General features: G+C 58.0%; 1 protein-coding gene across 2 annotated transcripts in view; it reads right to left on the bottom strand.

Annotated features, from left to right (window-relative positions):
• Positions 1-3505: 3505 nt before the first annotated feature.
• The window catches only part of LOC116938320 (uncharacterized), a 33438-nt gene continuing 12414 nt past the window's right edge, over positions 3506-24529 (bottom strand). For both annotated transcript variants that reach the window (XM_076057299.1, XM_076057300.1), the window contains exons 3-10: positions 24231-24313; positions 20254-20378; positions 15595-15808; positions 11221-11307; positions 9735-9833; positions 8326-9235; positions 6705-7898; positions 3506-4463 (exon numbers count right to left, since the gene is read on the bottom strand). In XM_076057299.1, coding sequence (XP_075913414.1) covers positions 3809-4463; positions 6705-7898; positions 8326-9235; positions 9735-9833; positions 11221-11307; positions 15595-15808; positions 20254-20378; positions 24231-24313 — 3367 coding nt within the window. In that variant the 3' untranslated portion in view covers positions 3506-3808. The remainder of the gene's footprint in view (positions 4464-6704; positions 7899-8325; positions 9236-9734; positions 9834-11220; positions 11308-15594; positions 15809-20253; positions 20379-24230; positions 24314-24529) is intronic.

Genomic DNA, 24529 nt, shown 5'->3' with positions numbered 1-24529 from the left:
CTTGAGTCTCTCTCTGACCCCGAGACGCGGTCTCCCTGAGACTCACTCTGACCCTCCCGACCGGGACACGCTCTCTCTCGACGGTAACCCACGTGTAAGCGAGCACGGTCTTCCCTCCAGATCCACTCAGCCAAACGACAACAATGAATTCGAAAAGCGAGTGCCAACCGCAACGTCAAGCCCAGCCCATTAGGGGCCAGTGCTAATGTCCTCGCGCGAGTCGTGATCTCGGCTAAACCCACACCCACAGTGAAACTGCCAGCAGCCAAAATATCCCCCACGCCAATGCTGGGATCTTAGAGCAACAGCAGCATTGCCACCGACTATGTGGCAGTCTTGAAACTCAGGGGTCGAGTGGCTCAGGGGGTGTAGAGACTCGGAGTCTAGGGGACTCGGGGTCTAGAGAGTTATCATTTTGATTCCGCGCGTTCACCCAGGACAGCGTCGCGAAGCCTCCAGGCTCTCTTTCAGGAGAGTACTGCCACTGCAGTTGCAGCAGGGGGAGAGATGCCGCTGCTGTGGAGGGGCGGTCCCTGAAATCGGAAACCGCAAAACCTCTGCAACTCACTCAACTCATTCACTCAATCAACCAGATACCCAGCGACTCATTCACTCACTCAACTCATTCACTCACTCAGCCAGACACACATCGACTCATTCACTCACTCAACTCATTCACTCACTCAACCAGACACCCAGTGATTCATTCACTCACCCAACCATTCACTCGCTCAACCAGACACTCATTCACTCACCCAACCATTCACTCACTCAACCAGACACCCATCCATTCACTCACCCAACCATTCACTCACTCAACCAGACACCCAGCGACTCATTTACTCACCCAACCATTCACTCACTCAACCAGACACACATCGACTCATTCACTCGCTCAACCAGACCCCCATCGACTCATTCACTCACCAAACCATTCTCACTCAACCAGACACCCAGCGACTCATTCACTCACCCAACCATTCACTCACTCAACCAGACACCCAGTGACTCATTCACTCACCCAACCATTCACTCGCTTAACCAGACACCCAGTGACTCATTCACTCACCCAACCACTCACTCAACCACTCATTCACCCAACCATTCACTCACTCAACCAGACACCCAGCGACTCATTCGCTCGTCCACTCATTCACAATCCTCATTCGCACACAAGGGAGAGCTGAGTGATTTCCCAGAAATGGATCGCCCGACAAAGCCCGTCACGTGCCTCGAGTCTACACAAAAATCCGATCCACATTCCACGTTCCCATGGCAAGAGCCAGGCCGCCCCGGCTTTTAGCGACGCCCATGTCCACGTTACTATGGCGGGGGCGGGGGAGGGGTGGCAGAGGACTGTCCCTAAACACGAAACAAAAAGCCTAGAAAATAAAATATATTTTTATATATTGTTTTTTTCCTTTAGCGACCGGTCACGCGGCGTCACATTCCACGTTCGCGTGACGGGGGCAAGTACGTCCACATGGTGCCCAGCTATGGTGCCCCCCCCCCATCCCGGGAGAGATGACGATTTAGCTGCTGATGATGATGATGCTGACGACGATTTAGCTGCTGATGATGCTGATGACGATTTAGCTGCTGCTGATGATGATGCTGACGACGATTTAGCTGCTGCTGCTGATGATGCCGATGACGATTTAGCTGCTGCTGATGATGATGCTGATGACGATTTAGCTGCTGATGATGATGATGCTGATGACGATTTAGCTGCTGCTGATGATGATGATGCTGACGACGATTTAGCTGCTGCTGCTGATGATGCTGATGACGATTTAGCTGCTGCTGATGATGATGCTGATGACGATTTAGCTGCTGCTGATGATGCTGATGACGATTTAGCTGCTGCTGATGATGATGCTGATAACGATTTAGCTGCTGATGATGATGATAATGCTGATGACGATTTAGCTGCTGCTGCTGATGACGATTTAGCTGCTGCTGATGATGATGCTGATGACGATTTAGCTGCTGATGATGCTGATGACGATTTAGCTGCTGATGATGCTGATGACGATTTAGCTGCTGCTGATGATGCTGATGACGATTTAGCTGCTGCTGCTGATGATGCTGCTGATGACGATTTAGCTGCTGCTGCTGATGATGCTGCTGATGACGATTTAGCTGCTGCTGATGATGCTGCCGATGACGATTTAGCTGCTGCTGATGATGCTGCTGATGACGATTTAGCTGCTGCTGATGATGATGCTGATGACGATTTAGCTGCTGCTGCTGATGATGCTGATGACGATTTAGCTGCTGCTGATGATGATGCTGATGACGATTTAGCTGCTGCTGATGATACTTGATGACGATTTAGCTGCTGCTGCTGCTGATGATGATGCTGATGACGATTTAGCTGCTGCTGCTGATGATACTGCCGATGCTTATGTGGCTGATGATGATTATAATACCGATTATTATTTAGCTGATGATGATTAAGCTGATGATGATGATGCTACCGATGATGTTGATACTAGCGATGATGATTTAGCTGATGATGATGATACTAACCGATGATGATTTAGCTGATGATGATACTACCGATGATGATACAGATGATACTGATGATGATACTACCGATGATGATGATACTACCGATGATGATGATGCTGATGAGGACGATACTACAGATGATGATTATTTAGCTGATGATGATACTGCTGATGATGATTGCCCATTTACAATTAAAATCGCACGTGACCCAGAGCTGCAACAGTGCTGTTCGGACGCGCGCGCACCCCCAGCCGGTTATTGTCGATTCCGAAACCGGTTTTGTATATATTCTGAAACCGGTTTTGTATAGATTCTGAAACCGGCTTTGTATAGATTGTGAAACCTGTTTTTAAAATCGATTCTGAAACCGTTTTGTTTATCGAATCTGAAACCGGTTCGTATCGATTCCGAAACCGGTTTTGTTTAGATTCGAAAAAAACGGCTTCGTATTATTCTTTTGACGTCAAAATGTAGAAGTTAAAAAAAACCGTTAAAACGACTTTAACAACAACATCATCATCCGAGAACCCCCAGAAAGAAAATTCTAAAACCTCTCCCCCCCGCGTCGACTAACAAAATAAACCAAAGCCACCACCACCACCACGGATGGCCACGTACGGTGGTGCGAAAGAAGTTCAGCGTACACGCGAACGCACGCGCACGTACGTACATACACGTGCGCGTGTGTGTACGTACATACATACACGTGCGCGCGTATGTACGTACACACATACACGTGCGCGTGTATGTACGTACATACGTACACACGTGCGCGTGTATGTACGTACATACGTACACACGTGCGCGTGTGTACATACGTACACACATTACGTACATACGCACGTAATGTGTGTACGTACATACACACGTACGTGTGCGTACCGGAGGGGAAAGATACAGGCGCAGCCCTGCAAACCGCTCCCCCCCCCACATGGAGAGTGCCCACCACCAATGTCGCCACCGGCGCCACACCAATGCAACCCCCCCGCCCCCCCCCCAGTCCCCCCCTCCCCACCAACGCAATCGTTGCAAACCAATGCAATGCAACCCCGCCAATGCAACAATGCAACCACTGCCACCAATGCAATCCCCACCGCCGCCACCAATGCATTCAACCGCTGCCACCGGTGCAATCCCCACCGCCGCCACCAACGTAACTACCCTCACCAACCCACCGCAGACACAGCCCCCCCACCACCCATCCCACAGCAGGGGGGGGTGGTGGTGGTGGGCGTGGGTGTGGGTGGGTGTGGGGTAACACGCGGGGGGGGGACGTGGGCGACGAGGTGGCCACTCAGCGCAGGAGGGCCTTGACGGCCTGCTCGATGTTCTTGCGGTGGCCGACGCGTGTCACCCCGAGGTCGGTGAAGTCCTCGCGGCTCAGCACGGGCAGGTGGGTGCCATCGATGTCGTTGGCCAGGAAGCGGGCGCGGTGCTCTGACAGGTTCAGCGAGTCGAGCCACGCCGCCACCTCGTACTTGCCCCACTGCTCCAGCGGCTTCTGCGACCACGACGCCACCGTCGTCGTCGCGGCGACGGTGGGGGCGGCGGGGGTCGTCGTCGCGGCGACGGCGGGGGCGGCGGGGGTCGTCGTCGCGGCGACGGCGGGGGCGGCGGGGGTCGTCGTCGCGGCGACGGCGGGGGTCGTCGTCGCGGCGACGGGGGCGGCGACGGGGGAAGGAGGAGGGGAGGGACCGGCGGCGGCGACCGGCTCGGGGTAGCGCTGCGTCTCCGCCGGAGACGGCGGCAGGAAGATGGCGGCGGCGGGTCTCGCGACCGCCGCCGCCGGGTTGCGGGGGACCGTCGGCGACGGTTGCCCGGCAACGGCGGCCGTGGCGGCGTCGGCGACGTCGGCGGGCCGTGCCACCGGAGGGCCGCCCGTCAGCTTCACCATGGGCCGCGGTGCGTTGGGCCGGATGGAGAAGGTGGCACCATAGCCATCACTACCCCTGTGGGGAGGGGGGAGGTGGCGGAGTGAGGGAGGGAGGAGGAGAAGAGAGGGAGGGATGAGAGGGAGGGAGGGATGAGAGGGAGGGAGGGATGAGAGGGAGGGAGGGATGAGAGGGAGTGTGGGAGGGAGTGAGGAGAAGAGAGGGAGGGAGGGATGAGAGGAAGGGAAGGATGAGAGAGAGTGGTTACACAGAGCTCCTGAACTCATCATTGTAATAACCTAGCACAATGGTGGGGTATACAGTGGAGGTCGTGGTGGTAGTGGTGGTGGTTGTGGTCGTGGTTGGCCAGGCTGTTGTTGTCTAGTCGGTCGACCCTTAGCACCTGCTGGGTCTGCCCCGTGACATCCTACCAGCTGGGCGTTCGACACTTCGCGCGGCCTCAACGTGCACATAGCCTGGCACAAGCGCCGTGGTCACTGCCACGTAGTGGCGAATGGCAGTTGTTGTTGTTTGTCTAGAGAGGCCCCATCGCAGAGCGGTCGGTCCGTCACCGTCGAGCCTCTGAGTAGCTCTGCCAGGGAGAGATGAAATTCCCCGCTCGCGAGCCGAGGCCAGGACACTGTGGGTTTGAGTGGGGTCCGAGATGGACACCCACCACCAGAGTGGAAGAATGGCAGGCGCATCTTACAGATGACTAGTCGATGGTCAGCAGGCAGATCAGCTCCACGGTAGGTCCTGGTGTCAACGACATGGGCCCGCATCCGCTGTTCCGTCACTATGTAGCCCAGCAGATGTTCTTGCCTGGACCCGGCATGCATCCACGATGTTGTATGGATGCGCCGATGCCGGAACAGCGTGTTGGTAATTACAGGCCCATGGGCTGCACAGAAGTCTAGCAGCCTCCTACCGTTGTTATTGAGCTGATCTGGCCCACGCCTTACAATCACTCCAGCCCAGGTGGCAGCATCATGACCAACTCGGGCATTCAAGTCACCCAACACGATGACTCTATCCCGAGCGGCCACTTTAGCCAGCACCTGTGACAGGAGGCCATAGATGACATCTGACTCATCGGCCTTGCCTGTGTAGTGCCGTAGATGGGCCACACTTACCGGCAGTGGTATACAGGGCCCATCAACAAGGGTACCTCGTACCGCTAGGGGAGGGGCTGATGTGCCAGCCCAAGCGGGGAGGGGCTGCTGGGGGCTCAGGCAGCTAAGCCCTCGGCGCCATCTACGATCCCACGCAACCCCACCCCCCGATGGGCAAGGGGGATAAAAGGGCACCTCCCCAGCTGATCTGGACAAGTCGCAGCCGAAGAACCAAGACACAAGCCAGCTTAGGACCCTGGACCCCCTCGCCCCGCTGTCCTCGTCAGGCCTGGGACGCTGTGCGGGCCTGCGGTGGGACTCTGGGACTCCCGGCTCCACGCCCTTGTAAGGGCTGGGACGCTGTGCGGGCCAGCGGTGGGACTCTGGGACTCCCGGCTCCACGCCCTTGTAAGGGCTGGGATGCTGTGCGGGCCGGCGGTGGGACTCTGGGACTCCCGGCTCCACGCCCTTGTAAGGGCTGGGACGCTGTCCGAGGAAGCCAGAGGTCGAAACCCACACCTTGGCTGGGTCGGGTCAGGGTAGCCTCCCCTAGGGTGATTATAGCCGGAGGACCCCAGGGCGTAGCCAGAGTCAGGCTCGCTAGAAGTAGGCTGTGTCCCTAGGCTGTAACAGCGTATCAGGACTGTTGTATTGTAATAAAGAAGTTACCTATGCAAAGTGTCTCCAGAACCCATTACACCTGCATCCCTCCACTGATGTTCATCTTCGGTGGAGATGTAGGTAACCACCACCACTCCGTTGATGGGGAGGTGAGCCCACAGTAGCCTGGGGCTTCCAGCTTCCCACACACCTCACCGACACGCTCCCACGTCCCCCCTTCATTATTTTGTTCAGGGGAAGAGCCACACCCTGTTGTTTGGCAGTCTCCTGCCCCGAGTAGAGGACTGTCCACCCGTCATGGTGACAGGAGCCAGAGCCGGTCCACCGGACCTCCTGAACGCCGCAGAGATCCAGGCGGTACCGGTCAAGCTCCCGACAGAGGAGTGGCAGCCTCTCGTCCGCAGCGAGCGCTCGAACATGACACCGCAACCACCGCAACCACCAATCACCACCACGACTGCAACCACCACAACCACTGTAACCACTGCAACCACAACCACTGCAAACCACCACCTAAACTACCACCCCACCACTGCAATCACCAAAACCACCACCACCACCTGCTTTCACGTCCATCGGCACTCACTTGGCGGCGGCCGTGGTGCCCGGCGCTGGTTCTCCCTGGACGCTGTCGCCGCCGCCGTCCTGCCGATGAACGCGTTGCGTCAGCTCGCTCAGCACCTCCCGCTTGGCCGCGTGGGCGCCACCGGCGCCCGCCGCCGCCGCCGGCACCGCGGCTGCCGACATGGCAAGCCCCGGCGGCTTGGGGGAGGTCGGGGGGCCGCGCTGGCGCCCGCCCCGCCAGGGAGCCGCGCTGTGGCCGTAGCGGTTGTTGCCGGAGAGCACGAAGTTGGGCGACGTCGTGGCGCCGCCCGGCGATGTCGGGGTGGGGGGGAAGGTGGCGGTGGCGGTGGTGGTGGTGGTGGGGGTGGCCTGGTGGAAGCCCGGGGAGGCCGGCGAGGAGGGGGTGATGCGCATCGTGGTGCGGCGGTCCGGATCCGGCAGCCTCGTCGCCCGCAGCCGGATCTTGTTCTCCGGGTTCTCCGGGTTGTCCGGGTCGTCGTCGTCGTCGTCACCGCCGCCGCCGTGGTGCGGGCGCTCCGTCTCCTCCGCTGCGGACGTACCCTGGCCGAGTTCCGTGGCCCCCCGGTACTTTCCGGCCTCCTCCTCCTCATCCTTCTCCTGCCCCCTCTCCACCTCCTCCACCTCCTCCACCTCCTCCACCTCCTTCACCTCGGCCGCGGTGCGGCCGGAGAACTGGGCGGGGGGCGGCAGCGGCTCATCGGACACGGCCTCCTCATCATCCTCCTCCTGCCCCCTCTCCACCTCCTCCACCTCCTCCATCTCCTTCACCTCCTCGACGGGCAGGGAGAGAGCCGGCGGTACCACCGGTGCCTCGCTCCTCGCCTCCTGCTGCTCCACCTCCTTCACCTCCTCCACCACCTCCACCTCCTCCACCTCCTCGACCACCTCGGCCACCTCCGCCGGCAAAGGCGGCGCCGCCTGCTGCTGACGCTGCTGCTGCGGTGGCGGTGGCGGTGGTTCCACCGCGGCACCACCGCCATCGTCATCCTTGCCCTTGGTGCGGTTCATGGAGCGTTGGCGCGCCGCCAGGATGAGCGCCATCGGGGAGCCGGGGTCCAGCGGCTGCCCCGTCACCGGGTGGAGGAAGCCGCGGCGATCGTTCACCGACAGCGCTGCGGCCGGGACCGTGACGGTCGGCGCCGCCGCCAGCGTCGCCGGCGCCGCCGCCGGAAGAGAAGGAGCGGAGGAGTCGTCCCTGCGCGGGGGCGGACCGCGCGGTGACGGTGATGGGGTTTAATGTGACGCTGGGGGTGGTGGTAGTGATGGTGGTGGTGGCGGTGGTTGTGGTGGTGGTGACGATGGTAGTGGTGATGAAGGTGGTGGTGGAGGTGGTGAAAATGATGGTGGTAGTGGTGGTGATGACAATGGTGGTAGTGGCGGTGGTGCTAGAGGTGACTGTGGTGGTGACGGTGGTGGTGGTGGTGGTGGTGACGGTCGTGGTGGATGTGGTGGTGGTAGTGGTGGTGGTGGATGTGGTGGTGGTGGTGACGATGGTGCTAAAGGTGTACATCAAAATGTATTATCTTATACCGACGTGACTTTACCGAAAGAACCCAAAGATTACGTGCTAGAGGTGGTGCCGGTGACAACGGTGGTGGCGGTGATGGTGGCTTCTCTCTCACCTCTGCTGCTGCTGCTTCTTGCGGTCGACCGAAGCACCGGCGACCGCCGATGCGAACGGCGCCGGCCGCGCCGCCCCAGCGCCGTCACTCGCCGGCCCGGCTCCGCTCGCCGGTGGCACCGCGGCAGCGGCGGCAGCGGCCAGATCCTCCTCCACCCCCCTGCCGCGCTGCTCCGCTGCCGCCGCCGCCGCAGCAGCCACCGCTGCCGCCGACTTGGCCGGCGCCGGCGGGGCCGGTGCCGGTGCCGGTGGCGGCGGCGGCGCCGGCGGCGGCGGTGCCGCCGCCACTGCCGGCTTCTCGGTGCGAGCACGGGGAAGAGAAGCAGTGGTAGCAGGAGGGGATTTCACCGGCGGTGGCGGCGGCGGAGTCGTCGGCGGTGGCGGTGGGGTCACCGCCGGCGGCGGCGGCGGCGACTCCACCTCTCCGGCGGTGAACACTCGGTACGTCGCCGTGGGGTTAAAGGTCGACAGAGGCCGCTGCTGCCGCTGCTGCTGCTGCTGCCGCTGCTGCAGGAGCAGCAGCTCCGGAGTGACGGCGGGCGGCACCAGCGGCGCCGCCGCGGCCGGAGGAGGCGGAGGAGCGAACTGCGGCGCGGGAGGCGGCTCGGCAAAAAACTCGAAGCCGTCGTCGGTGACGTCGGCGGGGCCCGTGGGCGTTGGCGGCGGCGCGTAGGCCGGCGGCGGCGGGGGCTGCACCTCCTCGTCGGTCATCGCCGTCACCTCGTCGTCGCCGTCGTCGTCGTGGCGACGGCGGCGGTCGTGGTCCGGCTGGGGAGGTGCCGGCGGCGGCGCGCTGGGAGGGGGAGGGATGTCTGTGGTGTCCACCAGGTCGAAGTAGGGGATCTCCTGCATGGACTGGGACACGCGGGCGGGGGGCTTGGACGACGACTTGTTGCTGAGGATCTGGAGGCCTGGGGAGGGGGAGGAGGGGGAGGAGGAGGGGGAGGAGGGGGAGGGAGAGGGGGGAGCAGGTGGAGTGTTCATCTGGGTTGACGAGTGCACAACTCAATGGGCGGTGTTGAGTGTATGGTGGGTGAGCGTGGTGAGCGTGGCGAGCGAGGCTGGTGGTGAGCGTGGTGAGCGAGGCTGGTGGTGAGCGTGGTGAGCGATACTGGTGGTGAGTGTGGTGAGCGTGGTGAGCGTGGTGAGCAAGGCAGGTGGTGAGCGTGACTGGTGGTGAGCGAGGTGAGCGATGCTGGTGGTGAGTGTGGTGAGCATGGTGAGGGTGACTGGTGGTGAGTGAGGCTGGTGGTGAGCGAGGCTGGTGGTGAGCGTGGTGAGCGTGACTGGTGGTGAGCGAGGCTAGTGGTGAGCGATGCTGGTGGTGAGTGTGGTGAGCGTGGTGAGCGTGACTGGTGGTGAGCGAGGCTAGTGGTGAGCGAGGCTGGTGGTGAGCGTGGTGAGCCTCACGCTGGCTGGGGGTGAGGTTGGTGTTCACCGTCGTTCCGCCCCTGGTGCCATCATCAGGGATGGGCCCTTCCTCATCGGCCAGCATCTCATCCAGTTTCTCTGCAACGCACCAGGTGTGTACAGGTGAGTGTCCAGGTGTGTACAGGTGAGTGTCCAGGTGTGTACAGGTGAGTGTCCAGGTGTGTACAGGTGAGTGTCCGGGTGTGTACAGGCGAGTGTCCGGGTGCGTAGAGGCGAGTGTCCGGGTGTGTACAGGTGAGTGTCCGGGTGTGTACAGGTGAGTGTCCGGGTGCGTACAGGTGAGTGTCCGGGTGCGTACAGGCGAGTGTCCGGGTGTGTACAGGTGAGTGCCCGGGTGTGTACAGGTGAGTGTCCAGGTGCGTACAGGTGAGTGTCCAGGTGCGTACAGGTGAGTGTCCAGGTGTGTACAGGTGAGTGTCCAGGTGTGTACAGGCGAGTGTCTAGGTGTGTACAGGTGAGTGTCCGGGTGTGTACAGGTGAGTGTCCGGGTGTGTACAGGCGAGTGTCCAGGTGTGTACAGGCGAGTGTCCAGATGTGTACAGGTGAGTGTCCAGGTGTGTACAGGTGAGTGTCCAGGTGTGTACAGGTGAGTGTCCAGGTGTGCACAGGTGAGTGTCTAGGTGTGTACAGGTGAGTGTCCAGGTGTGTACAGGCGAGTGTCTAGGTGTGTACAGGTGAGTGTCCAGGTGTGTACAGGCGAGTGTCTAGGTGTGTACAGGTGAGTGTCCAGGTGTGTACAGGTGAGTGTCCAGGTGTGTACAGGCGAGTGTCCGGGTGAGTGTCCAGGTGTGTACAGGTGAGTGTTCAGGTGAGTGTCTAGGTGTGTACAGGTGAGTGAGTGTATGTATCTAAAAGTATATATAGGTGTATGTATCTATAAGTATCTATAAGTATTTATGTGTATATATGTATAAGTGAGTGTATGTATAAGTGTATATATGTATAGGTGTATACATGTATAAATGTGTGAGTGTTTGTATCTATAAGTGTATATATGTATAGGTGTATACATGTATAAGTATGTGTTAGTGTATGTATCTATAAGTGTATATATGTATAGGTGTATACATGTATAAGTGAGTGTGAGTGTATGTATCTATAAGTGTATATATGTATAGGTGTATATATGTATAAGTGAGTGTATGTATAAGTGTATATATAGGTGTATATGAGTATGTGTGAGTGTATGTATCTATAAGTGTATATATGTATAGGTGTATATATGTATAAGTGAGTGTATGTATAAGTGTATATATGTATAGGTGTATATATGAGTATGTGTGAGTGTATGTATCTATAAGTGTATATATGTATAGGTGTATATATGTATAAGTGAGTGTATGTATAAGTGTATATATGTATAGGTGTATATATGAGTATGCGTGAGTGTATGTATCTATAAGTATATATGCACTGTATAGGTGTACGTATATATACGAGTAAGTATGTGCGAGTGTTCTCGTACCCAGTTCCGCAAGTTCATCCGCCACGGACTTTGACTTCTGGGTCAGCACCGTGCCGGGGGATCGCTTGGGGGGCGGTGGGGGGGGCGCTGCGAAAAACCATAGAGCGCATTGGCACGGCGCCACATATACAAAACGTAGAGCGCATTGGCATGGCGCGTTGCGATACAGCCCGACGCCGGTACCCGGCCATTCGCCGCCAACTCACAGCGACGTCACCCCCGGGCGCCCGTGCCAGGCCAGGTGCAACTTTGAGGCCGCCATGTGAAGTGTCGAAGGCTCGCTGACTGGCAGGAGGTCACAGGACAGACCCAGCAGGTGCCATAGGTTGTGGCTGACTGAGATGACTGGGGTAAGTGCACACCAGCCGTGGCCCCCCCCCACCCCACCCCCCTACTGTGCCAACTTGCTGCATTTTAGCCGCCCGGCGCCCCGCTCGTTGTCGTGAGCATCGCTCCTCTGCCCTCCTTTGTTGCTTAAGGGCGACTGCCTCCAACTGGCCAGTAGCAGCGTCCTTCACGAGCCTCCTCCTCGACAGAGAGCGATATTGACACCGCTGGTACCACTCATAGGTAAGTCCACTCAGCTCCACATCCTCCTGTACCACATCACTCCGTCTCTTCTCCAGCCCATGTCGAGCCCGTTTAGCCCCCTCTATGCGGCCAAACAGACGCTGCTTGGGTATGCGGTGACTGGGCATGCGGGTTACATGACCCAGCCATCGCAACCTTGCCTGCCGGAGGAGCTCACTGATTGGAATGTGTCGAGATCTTTCAAGGATTTGTGAGCTCCTCACACAGTCCAGCCTTGATTAAACCCAGGATGGAGCGTAGGGCAGGCCAGCCTGAATGTTTCTAACCAGCGCAGATGTTCCATTAGAGGGGTCCACGTTTCACAAGCATAAAGAAGGGAGGGAATGACCATGGCCGAGAAGACCCAAAGCTTCATGCGGAACGACAGATCAGGTAGCTTCCACACAGCGTTACGCAACAGATGAAAAGATAATGCCACTCGACTGATTCGGAGTGAGACCTCTGCTGTCAAACTGGAGCCGGTCATAAGCAAACTGCCCAGGTATGGGAAACTCTCCACTGATGGTAAGGCCCCACCTCTTAGTGACACTCCAGATTCAGAAGCAGCACCTCCAACTCCTCCTCTGAGTGAGCAGCAATTACCAGATCGTCCACATACAAAACATGGTTGACCAATAGGGAGCCGTCCCTCAACTGCACCTGGGTATCAAACAGCCTCCCGTTGTATCTGTACCAGATAGAAATTCCTCTGGTACAGTCATAGAAAGCTTCTTGAACTATGTAGTCAAAGTTGATGTTAAATAATGTGGGAGCCAGAGGACATCCCTGTCGCACCCCAAGGTGAACAGGGAATGGCTTCGACTCAGAGCCATGTAGTTTTACCCGGGCCAGCTCACCATCATGAAGGTCCTTAATGATCGTGAGCAGGGGGTCAGGGACTCCGAAAGCACGAAGAACAACCCAGAGCCCAGGCCTACTGGTGGTATCATAGGCCTTGACCAGGTCAATAAAGCAGAGATGTAGGTCTTGTTGAAATTCCCTACACCTCTGCTGTAGCAGACGGACAGAATATGGCATCCGTGCAGGACTGCCCTGGTCTGAAGCCGCATTGGGGCTCCGCAAGCCTCTCCTCAGCGTGCCTGGCAAGGCGATGTTGAACAATCCTTGCCCACTGAGAACAGAGATGCACCAGGGCATCCTTCCAATCCTGCGGAACCCGCCCTGTGGTCCAGACGGTTGGTAATGATTTCACGTGTGGGCTGTCTGCAGCACACAGACGCCACCCTCCCTCAGCATTTCGCTTGGGAGATCGTCTCTCTGCCCGGCGCTTTTCCTGGTCTCGGACTTTGCATCGCCCCTTGCACTTCCTCCGCAGACGGCACCTCAGCCAACCATTCAGAAGATGGGTGGCTACTTCCGCCAACATTGGAGGCACGGCAGCCCTAGCAGGGTCGTCCCCTAATTGGCCTCACGATGTTGTCTGGGATTGAGGGAATTCCCCTGCCCCCCCCCCACCCCCCCAAGACCTCACAAAAATGCTCCGCAAACCTGCCGGCCACTTCCTGGGTGTCGGAGATGGATGGTGCAAGTTACTTTTCTGATGGAATTAAATAGCGATTACAATACATAGAGCACATTGGTATGGCACGTTACAGTACACATAGCACATTAGCATGGTCCATTATTATACATAGCAGCGGCGAAAAACTCTCTAAACGTTTGGTGACGTTGGTTGATTCTAAATGTGGAGGGGAAACAACGGAGGAGGCCTGGGAGACAAGTCCATGCGCCCACGGGGAGAGAGAGAGAGATGCAAACTTGAAATATACCAGGCGAGGTAGTCAACATCTCCTAGCCACCGTGATGATGATGAGAGAGAGACGCAGACTCCAAATCTACAGCAGCAGCAACAGGCGTCGTCAGGGTTGGGATCGAACCCACGACCTCCAGTATACCGGGCGAGGTAGTCAACATCTCCTAGCCACCGTGATGATGATGAGAGAGAGAGAGACGCAGACTCCAAATCTACAGCAGCAGCAGGCGTCGTCAGGGTCGGGATCGAACCCACGACCTCCTGCGCACCAGGCGAGGTAGTCAACATCTCCTAGCCACCGTGATAATGATGATGATGAGAGAGAGAGACGCAGACTCCAAATCTACAGCAGCAGCAGGCATCGTCACGGTCGGGATCGAACCCACGACCTCCTGCACACCAGGCGAGGTAGTCAACATCTCCTAGCCACCGTGATGATGATGATGATGAGAGAGAGACGCAGACTCCAAATCTACAGCAGCAGCAGGCGTCGTCAGGGTCGGGATCGAACCCACGACCTCCTGCACACCGGGCGAGGTAGTCAACATCTCCTAGCCACCGTGATGATAAAGATGATGAGACAGAGAGACGCAGACTCCAAATATACAGCAGCAGCAGCAGGCGTCGTCAGGGTCGGGATCGAACCCACGACCTCCTGTGCACCAGGCGAGGTAGTCAACATCTCCTAGCCACCGTGATGATGATGATGATGAGAGAAAGAGCCGCAGACTCCAAATCTACAGCAGCAGCAGGCATCGTCACGGTCGGGATCGAACCCACGACCTCCTGCACACCAGGCGAGGTAGTCAACATCTCCTAGCCACCGTGATGATGATGATGATGAGAGAGAGACGCAGACTCCAAGTCTACAGCAGCAGCAGGCGTCGTCAGGGTCGGGATCGAACCCACGACCTCCTGCACACCGGGCGAGGTAGTCAACATCTCCTAGCCACCGTGATGATAATGATGATGATGAGAGAGAGAGACGCAGACTCCAAATCTACAGCAGCAGCAGGCGTCGTTAGGGTCGGGATCGAACCCACGACCTCCTGCACACCAGGCGAGGTAGTCAACATCTCCTAGCCACGGTGATGATGATGATGAGAGAGAGAGAGACACAGACTCCAAATCTACAGCAGCAGCAGGCATCGTCAGGGTCGGGATCGAATCCACGACCTCCTGCACACCAGGCGAGGTAGTCAACATCTCCTAGCCACCGTGATGATGATGATGAGAGAGAGAGACGCAGACTCCAAATCTACAGCAGCAGCAGGCGTCGTCAGGGTCGGGATCGAACCCACGACCTCCTGCACACCGGGCGAGGTAGTCAACATCTCCTAGCCACCGTGATGATGATGATGATGAGAGAGACGCAGACTCCAAATCTACAGCAGCAGCAGCAGGCGTCGTCAGGGTCGGGATCAAACCCACGACCTCCAGTATACCGGGCGAGGTAGTCAACATCTCCTAGCCACTGTGATGATGATGAGAGAGAGAGAGACGCAGACTCCAAATCTACAGCAGCAGCAGCAGGCGTCGTCAGGGTCGGGATCAAACCCACGACCTCCAGTATACCGGGCGAGGTAGTCAACATCTCCTAGCCACTGTGATGATGATGAGAGAGAGAGAGACGCAGACTCCAAATCTACAGCAGCAGCAGCAGGCGTCGTCAGGGTCGGGATCGAACCCACGACCTCCTGCACACCGGGCGAGGTAGTCAACATCTCCTAGCCACCGTGATGATGATGAGAGAGAGAGAGACGCAGACTCCAAATCTACAGCAGCAGTGGCAGGCATCGTCAGGGTCGGGATCGAACCCACGACCTCCAGTATACCAGGCGAAGTAGTCAACATCTCCTAGCCACCGTGATGATGATGATGAGAGAGAGAGAGACACAGACTCCAAATCTACAGCAGCAGCAGCAGGCATCGTCAGGGTCGGGATCGAACCCACGACCTCCAGTATACCAGGCGAGGTAGTCAACATCTCCTAGACCACCGTGGCGGAAACACCGGCCCCCCCCCCTAACCTTTCTTGCGGATGGTGTTGGGAGCCGCGCTGCCCGGATCGGACTCCGGCTCCGTGCTGGAGTCCGCCTCGGGCTCCGGCTCCGGCTCTGGCTCCGGCTCTGGCTTTTCTATCCGCGTGACCGTCACGGTCTTGATGGCCAGGCGGTTGCCGCTGTGCCGGATCACGTTCACCACGTCGCGGTGACCGCTCTTCACCACGTTTTTACCGTTCACCTGTGGCGGGGTGGAGGGAGGGGCATGGCAGAGTGGGGGGGTGGAGCGAGGGGCGATGGGCGGGGCAGGGGCGGGGCAATGGGTTGAGGGGCGGGTGAGGGTTGGGGCAGGGGGCGTGGCAAGGGGTGAGGACGAGGCAGGGGTGAGGGGTGGGGCAAGGGTAGTGGTAAGGGGTGAGAGGCGGGGCAGGGAGTGAGGGGAGGGGCACGGGGCGTGGCAAGGGACGGGGCAGGGGGTGAGGGGTGGGGCACGGGGCGTGGCAAGGGGTGAGGACGAGGCAGGGGTAAGGGGTGGGGCAAAGGGTAGTGGTAAGGGGTGAGAGGCGGGGCAAGGAGTGAGGGGAGGGGCAAGGGGCGTGGCAAGGGGTGAGTGACGGGGCAGGGGGTGGGGCAAGGGGCGTGACAATGGGGTTATGGGGCGGGGCAGGGCAGAACCAATCATATCATGGGACACCTTTTTTGGACAGAGTCGGTCTTCAACCGTTATTATTACGGCAATAAAACAGCAGGAGTTGTGCTCAGGTGTTCGAACGCCAAATAGATGACGGCTTTTGCAAGGTAATCAAGTTCCTGAATTAACCACACAAGGGTGCTTGGGGCTTCACATCCAGCAGTCGCTTCACACGGCTCTTGTCCCCCACTCCTTCTGACACTTGGGGGGGGGGGGGCGGCGTCCATAAATGACGTCACGCGATTTTGAACAATTTTTGACCCCCCTAAAATATGACGTCACAAAGTTCTGTCCCCCCCTCCCCCCTCCCACCAAAACCATATTTCCATTTTGAAAATAAAACCCGCTTTTCAAATCGCTTTCAACTGTCGTCATTGTAGCGTGCATTTAATGTCTTAGAACAATTGGCGTTGTTATAACAATTCTAGATTTATTTAAAGTCGCGCATTTTTACGTGACGTCACATTTCTCAAACACACCCCCCCCTCCCAGGTACGTGACGTCATTTATGGACCGCCCCTCGGTGCTACGCCCATTTTAAACCTTGATAAAACAGTTGCAGTGAGAGGCTTAACCCCACACTTTTTCTCTCCGCCTGATCACGACCACACATTACAACTAATTACTAATCTACAACTCATTACTAATCATAACCGTTGACTGATTACCGATCGATTATATAATCACTGCACCTGAATGAGTTAAATGATGACGTCACCCTGCTGCTCGATTTAAGACCGGGAGCAAGTGGAGAGGGCTTTACCATTCTAGAGCGAATTGCCCGACGATGCTGGATGTAATTACCAGCGAAACGTCTTACTCAAACTGTAAATGTTGTGGATTCACTCTTCAACAACACCACCGGCGTGGGGCTAAAGTAGTGAACTATTTTGTCTTTTGTCAACGTGACACTTTTTTGCTGATTGGCCGTGTCGGGTGGTGGAGGGTTACGACACATTTATAAAATTACGCGATCTCACCCAAAAACCTTTATTATGAATGATATTGGTCGCGAAAGCCTACGTGTTAAACCGCTCGTGTTGCGATCAAAAAGTCGTGAAAGTGTTTTATATATATTCTTGGTTCTTTCGGTAAAGTCACGTAGAAGGCCTGCTGAATCTCACTAGGCCTCACTAAGGCTCACCAAGGCCTACAAGGAGACTCACCACCAAGGCCTCACTAAGGCTCACCAAGGCCTACAGCGAGACTCACCACCAAGGCCTGCTGAATCTCACTAGGCCTCACTAAGGCTCACTAGGCCTCCGACGAGCCTCACTAAGGTTCACCAAGGCCTGCTGAATCTCACTAAGGCTCACAAGGCCTCCCACAAGGCTCACCAAGGCTTGCTGAATCTCACTAGGCCTCGCTAAGGCTCACTCGGCCTACCAGGAGCCTCACCAAGGCCTGCTGAATCTCACTAGGCCTAAGGCTCACTAGGCCTCCCACGAGGCTCGCCAAGGCCTGCTGAATTTCACTAGGCCTAAAGCTCACTAGCCCTCCCACGAGCCTCACCAAGGCCTGCTGAATTTCATTAGGCCTCACTAAGGCTCACTAGGCCTCCCACAAGCCTCAATAAGGCCTGCTGAATCTTACTAGGCCTAAGGCTCACTAGGCCTCCCACGAGCCTCACCAAGGCCTGCTGAATCTCACTAGGCCTAAGGCTCACTAGGCCTCCCACAAGCCTCAATAAGGCCTGCTGAATCTCATTAGGCCTAAGGCTCACTAGGCCTCCCACGAGCCTCACCAAGGCCTGCTGAATCTCACTAGGCCTAAGGCTCACTAGGCCTCCCACAAGCCTCAATAAGGCCTGCTGAATCTCACTAGGCCTAAGGCTCACTAGGCCTCCCACGAGCCTCACTAAGGCTCACCAAGACCTGCTGACGGCAGGGGGGGGAGGTCTCCCCTCGCCGGCGACCCTTCTCCCCCACAGTGAAAACTAAACAATGTTTTATTGTATTCTTGATTATTTCGGTAAAGTCACGTAGAAGGGAAACAATAAAATAATAAAGTATAAAACAATGTTTTATTGTTGACTCTTTCGGTAAAGCCACGTAGAAGGGAAACAATAAAATAATAAAAATAAAAAGCAATATTTTTATTTTATTTTATTGTTTCCCTTCTACGTGGTGACTTCACCGAAAGAACCAAGAATATGAATCCCTGCAGTCACGAAAGCTTCAAAGCAAAATTTTATGTTTTATTGCTACCAGGTAAGGCTCCCCCCACCCGCACTGCCCTGCTTTGTAGTAGCTCGATTTCAGAAGCGACCCTGGGCCATCGCAAAGTGACAGCAGCTCAACCACCAAGTGGCTCACGTCATCGTTACCGTGTGGATATTTACAGCTAAAGCAAAATACTCTAAAATCAGCGGTCCCCAAACCTTTTTGGCACCAGGGACCTCGTTTCGTGGTAGCAATTTTTTTTTCACGGACCGGGGTGGGGGGTGAGGTTGGTGTTCATCATTGGGGGTCTTTCCCACTTGTCAAAGAAGCTCTCTGATGACGTTTTTTTTAAAACTCATTGTGGCTACTAGGGGTCAGCTTGTGGTGTTACCAACACCGTGATTGAGACCGAGTGCGCTGTGTGTGAGCAAGGTCCCATCGGTGAGCTCCTCCGGCAGGCAAGGCTGCGTTGGCTGGGTCATGTAGTCCGCATGCCCAGCCACCCCATGCCTAAACAGCTTTTGTTCGGCCGGATCGAGGGGGCTAAACGGGCGCGGCATGGGGCTAGAGAAGAGATGGAGTGATGTGTTACAGGAGGCACGGGGCTAGAGAAGAGATGGAGTGATGTGGTACAGGAGGCACGGGGCTAGAGAAGAGATGGAGTGATGCGGTACAGGAGGCACGGGGCTAGAGAAGAGATGGAGTGATGCGGTACAGGAGGCACGGGGCTAGAGAAGAGATGGAGTGATGCGGTACAGGAGGCACGGGGCTAGAGAAGAGATGGAGTGATGCGGTACAGGAGGCACGGGGCTAGAGAAGAGATAGGGTGACGTGGTACAAGAGGCACGGGGCTAGAGAAGAGATGGAGTGATGTGGTACAGGAGGCACGGGGCTAGAGAAGAGATGGAGTGATGCGGAACAGGAGGCACGGAGCTAGAGAAGAGATAGAGTGACGTGGTACAAGAGGCACGGGGCTAGAGAAGAGATGGAGTGATGTGGTACAGGAGGCACGGGGCTAGAGAAGAGATGGAGTGATGTGGTACCGGAGGCACGGAGCTAGAGAAGAGATGGAGTGATGTTGTACCGGAGGCACGGGGCTAGAGAAGAGATGGAGTGATGCGGTACAGGAGGACGTGGAACTGAGTGGACTTGCCGATGACTGGTACCAGCGGTGTCAAGATCGGCCTCTGTGGAGGAGGCTCGTGAAGGACGCTGCTACTGGGCAGTTGGAGGCAGTCGCCCTCCAACAACGGAGGGCGGAGGAGCGACGCTCACAACAACGAGCGGAGCGCCGGGTGGCTAAAGCACAGCAGGTTGGCACAGTAGGGGGCACAGGTGGTGCGCATCAGCCAGTCATCTCAGTCAGTCGACCCGTGGCACCTGCTGGGTCTGCCCCGTGACCTCCTGCCAGCGGGCGTTCGACACTTCACGTGGTAGCCTCAAGGTGCACATGGCCTGGCACAAGCGTCGTGGTGACGTCACCGCCACTTAGTGGCGAATGGCGGTTGTTGTTGTTGTGCGGGAAAGAGTCTTGAAGTTGTGAATAATAAAATAATGGGGGCGGGCCACGTGCGGACTTCACCGCTCTCACCTCCTGCAGCCCGGTTCCCAACAGGCCACAGACCGGTACCGGTCACGCGGCCCTAAATGCTTGGCGATGTCCATTCTAAATGCGTGAGAAAAATCCGCGCGACCACCAGCACGGAGAGCGAGGAGGAGAGGAGAGGAGGAGGAGGAGGACGCAGACTCCCAATATACAGCGGCAGTAGCAGCAGGCATCGTCAAGGGTCGGGATCGAACCCACGAAAACTTTCGAGGTAGTCAACACTTCACCTCCACAATGAAGGCCCCGGTGGTGAGGCCGGCTCGGGCCGCCACCCCGCCCTCGTCGACCTTCTCCAGGTACTGCAGCGCCGGGAAGGCCGCGGTCGGCTCAAACTCTGAGACCGGCACGTCCGCTGGGGGGGGGGGGGGGGGGGGGGGAGACACGGGGTGAGACACGGGTGTGGAGAGAGACACGGGTGGGGAGAGAGACACAGTGAGAGAGACACGGGTGGGGAGAGAGACACAGTGAGAGAGACACGGGTGGGGAGAGAGACACAGTGAGCGACACAGTGAGAGAGACACGGGTGGGGAGAGAGACACGGGTGGGGAGAGAGACACGGGTGGGGAGAGAGACACGGGTGGGGAGAGAGACACGGGTGGGGAGAGAGACACGGGTGTGGAGAGAGACACGGGTGGGGAGAGAGACACAGGGTGAGACACGGGTGGGGAGAGAGACACGGATGGAGAGAGAGAGACACAGTGAGCGACACAGTGAGAGAGACACGGGTGGGGAGAGAGACACAGTGAGCGACACAGTGAGAGAGACACGGGTGGGGAGAGAGACACAGTGAGAGAGACACGGGTGGGGAGAGAGACACGGGTGGGGAGAGAGACACAGTGAGAGAGACACGGGTGGGGAGAGAGACACGGATGGAGAGAGAGACAGAGTGAGCGACACAGTGAGAGAGACACGGGTGGGGAGAGAGACACAGTGAGCGACACTGAGAGAGACACGGGTGGGGAGAGAGACACGGGTGGGGAGAGAGACACGGGTGGCGAGAGAGACACGGGTGGGGAGAGAGAAACGGGTGGGGAGAGAGACACGGGTGGGGAGAGAGACACGGGTGGGGAGAGAGACACGGGTGTGGAGAGAGACACGGGTGTGGAGAGAGACACGGGTGGGGAGAGAGACACGGGTGGGGAGAGAGACACGGGTGGGGAGAGAGAGACGGGTGGGGAGAGAGACACGGGTGTGGAGAGAGACACGGGTGGGGAGAGAGACACGGGTGGGGAGAGAGACACGGGTGTGGAGAGAGACACGGGTGTGGAGAGAGACACGGGTGGGGAGAGAGACACGGGTGGGGAGAGAGACACGGGTGGGGAGAGAGACACGGGTGGGGAGAGAGACACGGGTGGGGAGAGAGACACGGGTGGGGAGAGAGACACGGGTGGGGAGAGAGACACGGGTGGGGAGAGAGACACAGTGAGCGACACAGTGAGAGAGACACAGGTGGGGAGAGAGACACGGGTGGGGAGAGAGACACGGGTGGGGAGAGAGACACGGGGTGAGACACGGGTGGGGAGAGAGACACGGGTGGGGAGAGAGACACGGGGTGAGACACGGGTGGGGAGAGAGACACGGGTGGGGAGAGAGACACGGGTGGGGAGAGAGACACGGGTGGGGAGAGAGACACGGGTGGGGAGAGAGACACGGGGTGAGACACGGGTGGGGAGAGAGACACGGGTGGGGAGAGACACACGGGGTGAGACACGGGTGGGGAGAGAGACACGGGTGGGGAGAGAGACACGGGTGGGGAGAGAGACACAGTGAGCGACACAGTGAGAGAGACACAGGTGGGGAGAGAGACACGGGTGGGGAGAGAGACACAGGTGGGGAGAGAGACACGGGGTGAGACACGGGTGTGGAGAGACACACGGGGTGAGACACGGGTGGGGAGAGAGACACGGGTGTGGAGAGAGACACGGGTGGGGAGAGAGACGCGGGGTGAGACACGGGTGGGGAGAGAGACACGGATGGAGAGAGACACACAGTGAGTGACACAGTGAGAGAGACACGGGTGGGGAGAGAGAAACAGTGAGAGAGACACGGGTGGGGAGACATGGAGAGAGAGAGAGACACCACGGGAAGAGACATGGGTGAGGAAAGACGCGGGGGAGAGAGAGACACAGGTGGGGAGAGAGACACGGGTGGGGAGAGAGACACGGGTGGGGAGAGAGACACGGGGTGAGGCACGGACAACGGGCCAGATGATACGAGGAGATATGGGCATACACGGGGAGACACTGCAATACACTGGAGACACGGGGTGAGACAGGGAGATGGCGGGAGAGACACCGGTGGGGAGACATGGAGAGAGAGACGCACCACGGGGAGAGACACGGGTGGGGAAAGACGCGGGGGAGAGAGAGACACGGGTGGGGAGAGAGACACGGGTGGGGAGAAATGGAGAGAGAGACACACCACGGGGAGAGACACGGTGAGAGAGACACGGGAGAAGAGAGACACAGGTGGGGAGAGAGACACAACCATGGGAAGAGACACGGTGAGAGAGACACGGGGGAAGAGAGACACGGGGGAGAGACACGGTGAGAGAGACACAGTGAGAGAGACACAGGTGGGGCGACAGACACAGGTGGGGAGAGACACGGTGAGAGAGACACGGGGAGAGAGACACACCATGGGGAGAGAGACACGGTGAGAGAGACACGGGTGGGGAGAGACACACCATGGAGAGAGACACGGTGAGAGAGACACGGGTGGGGAGAGAGACACGGGTGGAGAGACACGGTGAGAGAGACACGGGTGGAGTGACACACCATGGGGAGAGACACGGTGAGAGAGACACGGTGAGAGAGACACGGTGAGAGAGACACACCATGGAGAGAGAGACACGGGTGGAGAGACACACCATGGGGAGAGAGACACGGGTGGAGTGACACACCATGTGGAGAGACACGGTGAGAGAGACACGGGTGGGGAGAGACACGAGTGGAGTGACACAGTGAGAGAGACACACCATGGTGAGAGAGACACGGGTGGAGTGACACACCATGGGGAGAGAGACACGGGTGGAGTGACACACCATGGGGAGAGACACGGTGAGAGAGACACGGGTGGGGAGAGACACGGGTGGAGTGACACGGTGAGAGAGACACACCATGGTGAGAGAGACACGGGTGGAGTGACACACCATGGGGAGAGATACACGGGTGGAGTGACACACCATGGGGAGAGACACGGTGAGAGAGACACGGGTGGGGAGAGACACGGGTGGGGAGAGACACGGTGAGAGAGACACGGGTGGGGAGAGAGACACACCATGGGGAGAGACACGGTGAGAGAGACACACCATGGTGAGAGAGACACAATGGGGAGAGAGACACGGGTGGAGTGACACACCATGGTGAGAGAGACACGGTGAGAGAGACACAGTGAGAGAGACACGGGGGGGGGGCGACAGACACAGGTGGGGAGAGAGACACGGTGAGAGAGACACGGGTGGGGAGAGAGACACGGGTGGAGAGACATGGTGAGAGAGACACGGGTGAGGAGAGACACGGTGAAAGAGACACACCATGGGGACAGAGACACGGGTGGAGTGACACACCATGGGGAGAGACACGGTGAGAGAGACACGGGTGGGGAGAGAGACACGGTGAGAGAGACACGGGTGGAGTGACACACCATTGTGAGAGAGACACACCATGGGGAGAGAGACACGGGTGGAGTGACACACCATTGTGAGAGAGACACACCATGGTGAGAGAGACACGGTGAGAGAGACACGGGTGGAGTGACACACCATGGGGAGAGAGACACACCATGGGGAGAGAGACACGGGTGGGGAGAGACACGGGTGGGGAGTGACACGGGTGGGGAGAGACACGGGTGGGGAGAGACACGGGTGGGGAGTGACACGGGTGGGGAGAGACACGGGTGGGGAGAGACACGGGTGGGGAGAGACACGGGTGGGGAGTGACACGGGTGGGGAGAGACACGGGTGGGGAGAGACACGGGTGGGGAGTGACACGGGTGGGGAGAGACACGGGTGGGGAGTGACACGGGTGGGGAGTGACACGGGTGGGGAGAGACACGGGTGGGGAGTGACACGGGTGGGGAGAGACACGGGTGGGGAGTGACACGGGTGGGGAGTGACACGGGTGGGGAGAGACACGGGTGGGGAGTGACACGGGTGGGGAGTGACACGGGTGGGGAGTGACACGGGTCGAGTTGTCCTCCTTACCTTTGGCCCCGCGGAGGACGAAGCCGAAGCCCTCGTTGTCCTGCTTCTGGAGGACCACACAACGCTCGCGGACGGACACCTCCCTGCGCAACAAAGACAAAGTTCCCCCGTGTAGCCTCCCGCGGACTGTCGGGGCAAGTGCCGATAGAGCAGCAAGCAGCAGCAGCAGCGGGAAGGACGCGGAGCTGGGGGCACGCGGCCTGACACCATGCACGCTCGGCCGTCTTTGTCCATCCCCCCACCTCCCCCCACCCCAGTGACAACGTTTGCTACAAACACCACAGCAGGTACTCATTTGA

This window comes from Petromyzon marinus, chromosome 80 (genome assembly GCF_048934315.1).
Source record: "Petromyzon marinus isolate PM22_M1 ecotype Great Lakes invasive population chromosome 80, UKy_Petmar_22M1.pri1.0, whole genome shotgun sequence".
NCBI lineage: Eukaryota > Metazoa > Chordata > Hyperoartia > Petromyzontiformes > Petromyzontidae > Petromyzon > Petromyzon marinus.
Note: the sequence above shows the minus strand (reverse complement) of the source record. Positions and strands in the feature narration are given on the sequence as shown.